Below are 12,777 nucleotides of genomic sequence, written 5' to 3'. Positions count from 1 at the left end.
GATTGTTCCAGATTCTCTGAATCTTTGGATGATATTATGCACTGTAGATGATGATAACTTCAAACTCTTTGCAATTTTTCTATGAGAAACTCAGAAAACTATTTTTCGCTGCAGCATTTGGGGAATTTGTGATTCTGTGCCCATCTTGACTTCTAAGAGACACTGCCACTCTGTGAGGCTCTTTTATACCCAATCATGTTGCCAATTGACCTAATAAGTTGCAAATTAGTCCTTAAGCTGTTCCTTATATGTACATTTAACTTTTCCGGCCTCTTATTGCTACCTTTCCCACCTTTTTTTGGAATGTGTAGCTCTCATGAAATTCAAAATGAGCCAATATTTTGCATGACATTTCAAAATGTTTCACTTTCAACATTTGATTTGTTATTTATATTCTATTGTAAATCAAATATAAGTTTATGAGATAAGTAAATTATTCCATTCCTTTTTTACTCACAATTTCTACAGTGTCCCAACTTTTTCTGATTTGGGGTTGTATTTTTTGAATGATTGAGCCAAAACCAAAAAGCGTTAGGTTGTGCCCCGCTTTCCCCTACTGTATATTTTTTGCATTTACTACAGTTTAAATGAATGTGAACTAGTAAACTAGTATATTTACCTATACTAGGTAAAAAAGTTATCACTGGGACGTTATAAAAGGGTCCTTATATGTACCATTTTAGTAAAAAATATGAATCTTTGAGGTACAAATATGCACCTTTTAGGTACAAAGGTGTACCTTTTAAAAAGGTCCTGCCCCAGTGACAACGTTTGTACCTTTCTTTTTTCTGAGAGCATGTCGCTCTGTTGGTGCGTTAGCAAAAAGTCGGTTTGATGCAAAAAACACACATACTGATAACAGTATGGATAGAAGCATCTGCCAAATGCTAACTGTAATGTAATTGTTTCTTTTGAATCAACCCAAATAAACCAGCTGAAGGTCCATCAAAGTCTCATCTGGGAAGAAAATTTCTGTTCCAACAGGTCTCTGCAGTAATAAATCATTTTCAAAGCGTGTAATACAGTGTGAAATACCAAACACACTTCAAGCCGACCAATGAAGGTTTTCACGCTCAATCACACGCCCATCACATCTACCTGCAGCCTTTATGGCTAGTTTCAAATGTAAGGCACTGTGACCTTTGGAAATACCAACAGAAGAACCGGCCTGGTCCTCCACTGTAGAGGGTTAGGTTACACGCTTGTCTGTTCTCAGACACTGTTTGGACAATTACTTGAAGGATTTGACGGGTAAGATGAAAGATTTTTATCCTGAGAGAAAGACCTTAATCTCATGTGTCTCCTGTAGAGCTTCAAAAGAGAACACAACAGTGTTGCAAACTGTATGCATTTGCCAGATTTTTAATGTTACAGCAGAATGAAAGAAAGAAATGTGGTTTAGTTTAATTCACATATCTTAACATTTGGTTCCAGAAAGCCTGTATTTTGGGTCTTTTAGTAATGTAACAGATGTAGGACTTAGAGCGGCTGCTGTGGCGAAGGCAGGAAAGACTGTCAGAGATGTAAAGCGAAGATTCTGGTTACTATTTCAGTCGGCTTTGTGGAATTTCCCTTTACACTGAGAAGGGCTTCAGTTTTCTATAGCGCTATCTTTTATCTCTGTCTACTTTAACCAGAGGGGAAATCAAACAAAAGCATACACCATATGTAGTAACATAAACACTGTAAAGAAAGACACACCCCCACAAGCGTGCATACGTATACAGATGCCCAGAGAGAAGAAAGAGGCAGAGGGTCGGATTTCAAATCACAAATCTGTGATTTGTAAATAAAGGTTATGAATTCAACATGTAACAGTATGTCATTGCTATTTTTAACCTTATGCACAAACACAAAAAAGGATTTTAAGACGTTGGACTAAATTCTGTTAGTACTTGTACCGCATCCAGCCAACTCAAATGCACAACTTTGTCAAACAGTACAGTAAGTTACAAAAAATGATGAAGGATAGGATGCCAAAGAAAGGTTTCACTACGTTGACTATGCAGGTCTATCAAAACTATGGTGGTACAAAACATATCCCCTTCACCTCGTCTCACTTTAGGAGTGAAGTAACCTTCCTTGCAGGTATGTGGAGTTGTAGGGTATGGGGAAGGCACTTTAAAGGGGTTTGGTGTGTGGGGGAGAGGAAGGAAGGTTGGAGGTTACTAATTGAATTCTGCTGAACAGAAACAAAGTTAAATTTGTCTGTCATTTGTTAAGGAGATGTGCCACTGTGGAATCTGCTATGATTGACAGGTCTAGTGATTAAAGGTGGGGCTCCAAACCAAAGCAAAGTCTACTGGCGTTCGGTGTGTGTCGAGACAAAAGAGAGATCTGTGAGAGATTCTCAATGTCCTCATGAGAAAGTTTTTTGTATTTGAAGAAAATCATTGCTTGGTCGGAGAGAGAGAGAGAGATATCCAAGATCATAAACTACATGCAAAACCATCTTTGTTTTTTCTGCTGGATGCATTTACCTAAATAGCAATAGGCAATAGATTAGACTGGGCACTTGCAGTGACACTTTTTGTAAACTTGTGCATACCACAGTAGAGGAGCAGACGCATGGACCTGACTTCCGATTCGATCGTGTGTCCTATTGAAGTTCTGGCCTGTGTGCGCTCATTGTCTCATGCAGTGTTGTTATTGAGGCTTTATGCTTTGCTTTGTATTTTCTCTAAATATGAATGTTTTATCCAAACTGGCCCAATTGCTTAACCATCCAAACTCTACTCCACCCACTGCATCAGTAAGAGAGGAAAACATGAGACAGCACTGCATGAATACACAATGCCTCTCTCCCTCTCTTTTAGGCATCTCAATCAAATATGTAGGCCTGGCGCTTAAGCCCTGGTGCTTTTGTTTTGACAAGCTGATGTTTTGGGGGCATACAACAAAAAAGCCAAAAATGAGCCAAATATTTTTGTTTGTTTTTTTAAGTAATTGCAAAAGTTGTAGTTTGTCTTGAATCTTAAATCTGATGTAACATGGGTTAATAGGGTTTTAATTAATGCAACATTTGCATAAAAGTGTTCAGAGACCACTGTACTTAAAGCACAGACTAATCCAACGCAGCCTTACAGAACCACGCAACAAAATGTTCGGCTTCCCACTCCCCCTCACATTCACACAGGAAGTTCTTCCTGAGCTGAGGTCACAGAAATTGAGCTTTGGAGGAGCTGTTTAAATCCCACATCTACTCTTATGGTCCATATCTTCCTCTTGCTGTGTTCCCACAGCAAACTGTATTCGCCAGGGATGCAAAGCTGTGCAGAACTTATTATGACGAGATGGGGCATGTTGTCACACGGGGCACTGTTGAATCCTAAGTCCTTGCTTTTGTATGTTGACTTCTAACACCCCTTCAAAAAGTCTTAAACATAAACATTTTGTGAATTTCCACATTTAAATTCCAGTATTATAATCCTTAATATTATACTCATGGGATGGGTATTAACACAGTTAAATCACATTGTCAGTACATTCTTTTTCATTATTTAATGGCTATGCAATTATTAGATTTTTTATGTTATACCCTGTGGCAGATTTTGGCCACCAAAGCAAATGTTAACCCTTTATGGTGTAGTGTTACACTCAATTCATTATAGGTGATTATCATTGACCTTTTACCGTGGATTTATATGAATGTCCATAATGACATATTTTATTTGGCAGCATAAATTCAAAACCAAGTAAATGTGAAACACGTTTGGGTGATTCTCGCGAAATTAGACTTATGAGGTGTCATTAAACATTTTGATAAAAAAAGTAAAAGCAAAGCAAGAGTATCAAAATAAGAAGCATATTTTGCACATGATTTCAAATGACATCATACAAACCAATTTTGTTGTTTTTCCACATTTAAGGGGAAATTTTCATTACCGCAACGTGTCCATGACTGGATTTGGGTTCTTTGACATGGAAATATTTATAATAAAAAAATCTAAAAAATAGAAAGCTTCAGTGCATGTTATCCTATAAACATTTACAGTAAAGAAACATGTGGTATTTGGTGATCACTGGTAAATGTAGTGACAATAATAAGAAATATAAATGTGTCCAAGACCAATTTTCTCATCCTCCGCAACAATTTTCAATTATTGTTTAAGCCCTCAAGGAACTAACATTTTCAAACAAAAAATTTGTTGGAAGGGACATAATTGACTGTGACACTCAAAATGGCTACCAGGTAAGCAGTTCTTATTTTTTTCTCTCCAGATAAAAGTTGAAATTTTGTTTGTCATAGTACCTAGACAACTTTTTAGTTCCCATTACCGAAACATGAGTTTGTAAATGCATATATTTAATGTAATATGTTGCGGTAATGATCATTTTTGATAATGATAATCTAAAAAAAAGTAATATTTCTATAGGAAATATTGTTAAATCCGCTAAAAATAATGGTTATAGTACGTTCAGACTTTAATCTTATATGTAAAAAAAATATTGGCTTCAAGGGCTTTTAAAAAATTCTAAATCTGAATTCCGTGAGAATCACCCGTATTATTTTCTATTGCAATGCACTTTTGATTGTAGTTCTATAATTATCTCAAAAAACATTTTTGGGATTTTTTTTTAAGATGAATTATTATTATATTCTTGTTTTAAAGTTAAAATAACATAAACTGCTTTGTGTTTGGTGATGTAATAATTTGAATAGAATAGAATATAATTTTTTTGCCAGTTTTTTATGTATCATAGGGTTAATATTTTTGCTGTATTTATTGTATAATTTATTTCTGACTTGTTTTGCTGTTTCAATTTTAAAGCTATTAAAGGGCCTATAAAAAGGTTATTTAATGATAGGCTTTCTTTGTGACTAACTCACACAATAAGTGCTCTCCTTGGTTTGCCAGTCAGATACCAGAAGGTGCAGTGGACCTCGTGTCCACATGGCGGCGCGCATGAGTCAACACTGCGAATCGTCCGTTACATCACTGAGCTAACCGTGAACAATGGGATGATGCTGACTCGCTCTTATTCATTCACCACTCAGTTTATCTTATCTTACACGCTCGTGTAACTGCATTAGTAGTTTAAAAATGAGTTTCCCAAATCACCAAATTACACAACATAAAAAAAAACATAATATATATCACAAAGCTGAACGATTTTCAATCATCTACTACATTCCAGTCATTAATTCATCTCTGCTCTCCTCGATATCGTCAAATAAACATTATAAAAGAGACAAAGTGGATGTCTCCAAAGCAGATCTCACAGCAAATGCCCCGCAATGCAAATATCTCGCCCGGCGCCCCGCCCATCGGTGGGCGTGGCCAGTGTCTATCCTAAGCGCAAAGCGAACAGAGAGAATAATACTTTACAGGCTGAATCACAAAGGCGCACAACAGTCTTCAGTCGCCGCGGTAGATGTGCGACTCCAAACGGGGGCACAGTGACTGCGACCAAGAAGGGGCAAGAAAACACACACACACTGAGGTAAGACACAGAGAGTGTTAACAACCTAGGGCACTCGTGTAGCCTATTTCATGATTTGGTTTTACCTGTAGTTAAATGCATCTACTGCATTAAGAATAAGGAGATTTATCACACATCCATTTGATTGAAAGACTTTGTATCTCTTGCAAGCCAGTCCAAAGTTTATTTAAAAGTGAGTTATTGAACACAAAAAGTGTGGACAATAAAAGGACACTTCAAAGACATACGAGTCATTAATAAAAAGCCTATTGTAATGCTATATATTTGCCACACATATCAACAGTGTTTAAGAAGCTGATTATGTTTTAACACATTTCTGTTGGGTTCTTCAACAGGGGGAATGCCAGCCAAAAGCATGAACTCCGATTTGGAGTTTGACTCTTTGCAGCCGTGTTTCTACCCGGACGAGGATGACTTTTACTTCTGCAGACCAGACGCCGCGCCGCCCGGTGAGGACATCTGGAAGAAATTCGAGTTGTTGCCCACTCCTCCTCTCTCCCCGAGCCGGGCAGCGCTACCGGGGGAGCCGGGGGATCTGGGTGCGATGGCTGGGGATTGCTCGTTGATGGAGTTTGGATTAACTGACCCCTTGGACTGGGCTTCCGAACTACTGCTCTTACCGGAGGACGACATTTGGGGGGCGTCAGACGGAGACCTCTTCGGCTCCGTTTTGGATGCTACGGACAATTCCATCATCATTCAGGACTGCATGTGGAGTGGCTTCTCCGCACGGGAGAAACTGGAGCGGGTGGTGAATGAGAAACTCGGGAAAGCCGTCTCTGTTCCTGCTGAAGTCAGTAAAGTCGCCATAGTCAAGGCGCCGGAGGAGAGCCACTCTATACCGGAGTGTGTGGACCCTACTGTGGTTTTCCCTTATCCCGTCAACAAAAGAAACGGGAGCATCAGCAGCCAAAGTGTGCCACAACTGAGGACGCAGGACTTGGAGTCAGTCAGTGCGGATGAGGCTCCGAGCGACTCTGGTGAGTGATGCTTACATGCAAGTTATTAACATTTACAAGTATGCATTTGGCAGACGCTTTTATCCAACTATTCAAGTTATACGTTTTATCAGGTTTCAACCCATGACCTTTGCATGACTTAGTAGCAATAGTACTATTTCTGACTTTTTTTACAAATTATTTCTTTGTGCATTGTCTGTACGTAAAGTAAATTTCTTTGTGCATTGACTGTAAGTAGTCGTAAATCCTAATTATATATTTAAGTTATGAATGAATAATAATTAATTTTTAATATCATATTCAAAGATTTTTTTATTATAAATGTATTCTACCTTTTAAAAATGCTGGGTTGTTTCAACCCTTTGTTGGGTCAAATACATTTTAGGTTTATTTAAAATCAACTTCTGGGTTTGTCTATATTTTATCCAACCATGGGTTGAAATAACTCAGCATTTGAATGTGTTCATATGTTTATTAATTATTATTATTATTAGTAGTAGTAGTATTAAATGCTAATAGTTATTATCATGCTAAATAGCTGTATGCTTTGGCAGTCAACAATTTGGCCTAGTTTATAAGTGGTCATTGGGGTAATTGTTGAAGATCATATGACAGGCACTGAATCGGATTAGTGTGTGACATTCCAGACCGTCGGTCACACACGAGCGCGCGCGCGCACACAGATCCGCAGCCGTAACAGTAGTAAGTGGGCGGTGATGTAGAGTTTATGTAATACTGGGTTTGCATACCCAGCAGATGGCGGTAATATTTGATATTATCCATGATGTTCAGCCATTTGGCTCGATTGCTCTTAGTTAATAATCTAATACAGCAGTGATTTAATGCATTGACCCATACGACAAAACATCCTCAAATTTCCTCTATTAAATCAAGCTTTAGATATAAAACTAAGCCTAAATTAGGATTTTGTAATTAAGTCGTGAATTGTCTTACAAGTACTGAACACTAAAAAGTGGTCAACTTTGCGTATCCAAATTAAGATGGGCTCAGATGTTTGGCACTATTCTCTTGGTGCATAAAAGGCAAGCCCCTAAATCAGTACCCCCAATAAGTCGCTTCCCTTCAAAACGAAGGCTCGTTTCACATGCAAATCCAAAACGACAATCACACGTGGGTGAAAGAAAAGAGAGCTGGCACTGGGCACCACTGCGCGATAAAGGAGGATCCCTGCGCGTGCGTGTGTTTGCGCGTGCGTTCTTCCCGCCCCTCTCTGCCCGATGGGTTGAGCTTGGCAGGCTGAGCATCTTCCAGGGAGAAGAAGAAAGAGGAAAGAAAAAAATAGAGGATTGGTCGTCTCTCTTTACAGAGTGACGGCTTTGAACAAGCGCAGCCTTTCCTCCAGCTGTCCTCTTGGCGCGTTTCCAGGGCATCGGCTTAAGACCCCACCAGATCAGTGTTACGCGCCAAAGCCCGCGAATAATCGGACCACGCGATTACAACCTGGCTAGTTTTTCCCGCCAGTGCTATTATACCCTTTCGCGGCAAAAAAAAAATCGAATGAACTGAAAGTAACGCTGCGCGTCTGCGTTTTGTTGGAAACCAAATTGCACCGTTTGGTCTCCATAACGCGGGCAGACGGTTTCATGTGGCGAGCTTTTGAAGTGAGAGACTGGGCTCTAGTAAATGCCAAACACTCTTCATGTGTGGCTTGGCTGATAATCACGTCCATTATCTCATAAACATAGCTCTCAGGCGTCACACTGAGGCCGCCTTGCCATCTAAGCTTAACTTGAAATGTGTCACCAGTTTTAAAGGCTCAGAGAAAATGTCTAACTTGACAGCCGACAACTTTTGTTTAAAAATATGACATGGTGAGAGACTCTCACTAACCCCCTCATTAGACGCTATAAATAGAGGGTTTGTGTCAGTGAGGAGACAGTAAAACCTGAGGTGGTCGAGTCTGGTTAAAATCCAGCTCTTCGGTGTTTGACAGTTTGTGTATAGATGTGTTTGACATCAAAATTGCCTCTGTGAAAACCAGCATTGAACAATTGTTTCCTCTGCCCACACAAAGACACCCAAGCACACACCCATATGAAAACATGCTTTTTTTTAAAGGGGTCATGAGTGACATATTTCTTTTATTATTTAATTATCTTCAAAAAGTTTTGACAAAAAAAACATACAAATGTAAGTAATTTATGACCTTTTTCCAACAGTCTTGATTTGTGTTTCACTTTTATGATTGACAGCCTACATGCTGTTGCTACTACGCAGTTTCAACGCTAGCACAATGCTAAAAGCTTTACCACTAAACGAAGCATATTAATTAATCACTAGCACGCACATACATCATTCTCAGCGAGTGTGTAGAAACATCGCAACATTTTTACTCTTTTAAACAGAGAATTGCACCCTAAATAATGCACTTACTGGCACCAACTATTTATCTCTGACGTCAGGATCTTTCAGAAACCCTGCAAAGAGGCTCGTTTCCACAGCAATCTTACTGTTATTACAATCTTATCATGATTGTAAACAACTACTCCTTTAGATCCCTTAGAGTCGCTGCTCTGACAGAAGTTCAGTCACTGAACGCGGGTGGGCGGAGCCAAAGATACGATGATGTGCTGTGTCTTTCTCTGGTGCAGAGAAGGGGGAGGCTGCAGACCTGGAGCAGGCAGGTCATATGAAAATTAATATATATGTACGTCACTAATCCAGCCATTTTTATTCGTTTTTTTCCGGGGAGCGATAACATAAATGCTTTCGTTATTGATAAGGATGCAGGATGTATTAATTATATGTCATGACCCCTTTAAGAAATCTTGTTCATCATATTTGCAGTTCTTTCACATGCACACGTTAACAAAGGAATGCATAACAAACATGTTGACTTAAATCTCTATCTTTTTTCTAGATGATGATGAAGATGATGATGATGTTGATGATGCTGATGACGATGAAGATGAGGATGACGACGACGACGAAGATGAAGAGGAGATTGATGTTGTCACAGTGGAGAAAAGGCGTTCAAACACCAGCAGGATAAGCAACACTGGCCTGTCCGTTTCTAACTCTCAGGTGTCCGCAGGAGGGCGATCCGGCACAGGGGTGAGCAAAGCTCCACAGGAGTTAATTTTGAAGAGGACAGCGGCGGCCTCCATCCACCAGCAACAGCACAACTACGCAGCCCCGTCCCCTGACCCGCAAGACGTACCTATCGCTCCCCCTAGCAAGAAACTCAGAATCGACAACAGCACTAACAATCTACGCACTGGCAGAAACCAAAACTCTTCCCCAAACTCCCCCACTACCGCAGCGCCAGGTCATCGGATCAGAAAGAGCGACACCAGCAGCCCACGAGGCTCGGATTCGGAGGACAGCGAACGACGGCGCAACCACAACATCCTGGAACGCCAGCGTCGGAACGACCTGCGCTCAAGCTTCCTCACTTTGCGTGACCAGGTGCCCGAGCTGGCTCACAACGACAAGGCGGCTAAGGTAGTCATCCTGAAAAAGGCCACGGAGTACGTCTGCTCCCTGGAGGCACAGGAGCGGAAACTCCAGCAGGAGAAAGACAAATTGCAGGCCCGACGACAACAGCTCCTTCGCAGGCTTGATCACACCAGGACGCGCTAACGGCTCATAGCTAACGGTCGAATGGCTAACCCCTCTGGCTAAGCGCCTGGCGTAAATTCAAGGGACACTCACTGCTGACACTTTTTTTGCACATTTTTTGACGTCAAGAATGTTTCAGGTTTACTTTGTCACCCCAATCGCACGATAAAGAAACATTGAGGGAAGGGAGCGAATGTGATGAAAATTTTACTTTATTCTACATATTCCCCTCAATAATGAGAAAACACGACAGGTATCTTTATAAACAGAGCTATTCTTTAATATACAAATATATGGTTGATGGACTTTGCATTTACTCTCTTCCTTCAAAACAGACAATAATGACTGACAGAGTCTTTTTTTTCAAATGGCTATAATCTTTCACACCACCCTCACTGGTGCTGAATCTCATGGATGTACCTCTACGCACCTTGATGTCGGACACTTTTGTAAATAGACTTGATAAAGAAACATACACTCAGTTTGCCTTGTTTTTGTATACGATGTTGTCTTTCGATTTTTATAAAGATGACAAAAGCTGCCAATAACTAGACTGGAAGTTTATATACTGTACCTTTAACAAGTACTGTAAGACCTCAATTTTTGAGGATTTTTGTAATATAAAAGGACACATTGTTTTGTTTCTTCGGTATTATAATCTCTTTGTTATGACATGCTTTACTAATTCCTACATATATGCTTTAGTGTGCTTCTGATACATACTAAATCTGATACTTATATTTTCGTATGAAAATGAGTTCCGAGTAGATATCACTTTATCTTGTTTTTATCTCTTTCTTACCTTCATTTCTTTTGTACAGAAAATTCCTTTTCTATCTCCATTTATAAGACGTTTATTCTTTGCTGTCTTTCTCTTTCTTTGTTTATATATTTGTAAGTATTGGGTTCATAGAACTGGGTCAATCACTAAAAATTGTTTTTTCTCCTTTTCTATAATGTACATTTTAGTGCTGCAACTCACAGCACTTTGAAATACCTCATTTTGAAAAATAAATAGACATTTTGAAAACAAAAGAGCTTGTTGTCAAAGGATGAGTGCTTCTTTATCACTGTGTAGTCTGTATGTGTGTGTGAGTCCTGTCAGGTATTTAGTGTATGACAGCTAGTAAGATAAAACATTAAACTGAATGTCAGGCATGCTTGAAACACCTTTGTGAGTGCTAATATTCAGCTTTAAAATATCTCTCATGACTTTCAAAGGTAAGTTACATCTTTAAAGGAAAAACTGTAAATTTCACAAAAAAATAACTCAATGTCACTTATTTAAAAGATAAAGAATAGCTTAAGTCTCTAGTGTTTCCTTTCCGAAACATAAAACGGACAGCGTGATTCTCATAACTTTTCACAGCCATCAGTGTTTTGTACTACTTTGAACAGTTTGTTCTGCATTTATTTAAAATAATTGGTATTATTAATACACTGTTTAAATAATGAGTCATGCAAGTTTAATATCAATAGACACAAATATTCAGATTGTTTGTCTATAGTTTGCTATAAGCCTCGTGTATTTATATATTTTCGACTTTCTTTTGTGTCTCTTTTTCCTGTTTATCATTTGCCAAGGTTTTCTCTCCCCATCTGCTGCTATAAAGATCTGCTTGTCAAAGCCGACAAAAACAACACAGAGTTGATTCAAAAATCATCAGTGTACTTCCACATGCACTTTTAGGCGCGCACACACACACATACACACAAAAAAACAAAACAAACGCTGCCACACACACACACACACACACAGTGTTTCTCAGTAAGAGTGGATATAAAAGCGTGCGGGCATACACTCAGGCTCGCCCTCGCAGCTTCTTACCTCATTGTTCGGCAAGTTACCATGGAAACTGGAGCAGCTGCAGCGTGGCAGACTTCAAGTGCGAGTGTTTTTATTCGGTTTGTGCATGCGTGTGTGTACGTGTGTGCTTGCGCCTTTTGTGCGAAAGGCATCATGACCCGCGTCTATATCCTGCTGGACCGAGGAGAGGGTTTTTGTTTACTAACTTCAAGTCACATGGTCTGAGAAATGACCGTGGCCTGCCAAGTTTAAGCCCCGCCCACAAGCGTGACACAATGAGCGATTTAGATCGGTCCAAAATAAACACACACAAAAATTTGCTGCTGCTACTATACAGTAAAACAAAGTCTGGCAAACTAAGGAAAAGAAAGAGAGAGAGGGAGAAAATAAGACACTCGGGAAACCTACGGGTGTAGACCACAAGGTCTAGACATAGCCTACTGTATGATCGGTTACATAACAGTCTGTGTTTTTGCTCACAATGTGTGTACATGTGTTTGTGTGCGATGTTTGGTCCTCAGGATGAGGTAACCATGGGAGATCCCACTGTGCCATCTGGCTGATGGCTTATCCTGACTGGTTATAGAAAAAACAATAACAAAGCCATGGGATAAGACAATAACACACCAGCATGTGGAAACTGATAGAGCTGGTCGGGCAAAGGCACAACCCAAAACTTACTGTTTAAAGCTTATTTTGTTTTATTAAGAAAATCTTACATTAGACTTTTGTATAGATACAAGTGTCATGTTTTAAAATTATATTTAAAATGTCTTTTTTTTTACTTTATTCTCAGTTAATCTTTTCTCTCCCTCTAAAACATTAACCCTTTTTTCTCTGATACTGCATGTCCATAGCCTTAATGTCGTACCACAATAAACTTGGTAAAAACAGCTCTTTATGACTTTAATTAATGTGTTATAGGCAACAGAGATGACAAGAAAGTTTTAATTTCAACACATATTGTTAGTTAAATACGTGAAT

The 12,777-nt window shown here is 39.4% G+C and overlaps 1 protein-coding gene across 2 annotated transcripts; it reads left to right on the top strand.

The window, feature by feature from the left end:
• The first annotated feature begins 5,319 nt into the window (after positions 1–5,319).
• mycn (MYCN proto-oncogene, bHLH transcription factor) lies at positions 5,320–11,013 on the top strand. Of its 2 annotated transcripts, XM_065256753.2 has the most exons (3): positions 5,320–5,445; positions 5,781–6,425; positions 9,286–11,013. In XM_065256753.2, the coding sequence occupies exons 2-3, from the start codon at positions 5,786–5,788 to the stop codon at positions 10,005–10,007; spliced, it is 1,362 nt and encodes a 453-aa protein (XP_065112825.1). In that variant the 5' UTR covers positions 5,320–5,445; positions 5,781–5,785; the 3' UTR covers positions 10,008–11,013. The 2 variants fall into 2 exon arrangements, with proteins under 2 accessions (XP_065112825.1, XP_065112826.1); XM_065256754.2 differs by lacking the exon at positions 5,320–5,445 and having other exon boundaries at positions 5,779–6,425.
• The last annotated feature ends 1,764 nt before the right edge of the window (positions 11,014–12,777 follow it).

This window comes from Paramisgurnus dabryanus, chromosome 12 (genome assembly GCF_030506205.2).
Source record: "Paramisgurnus dabryanus chromosome 12, PD_genome_1.1, whole genome shotgun sequence".
NCBI lineage: Eukaryota > Metazoa > Chordata > Actinopteri > Cypriniformes > Cobitidae > Paramisgurnus > Paramisgurnus dabryanus.
This window is presented reverse-complemented; position numbering and strand designations above follow the sequence as displayed.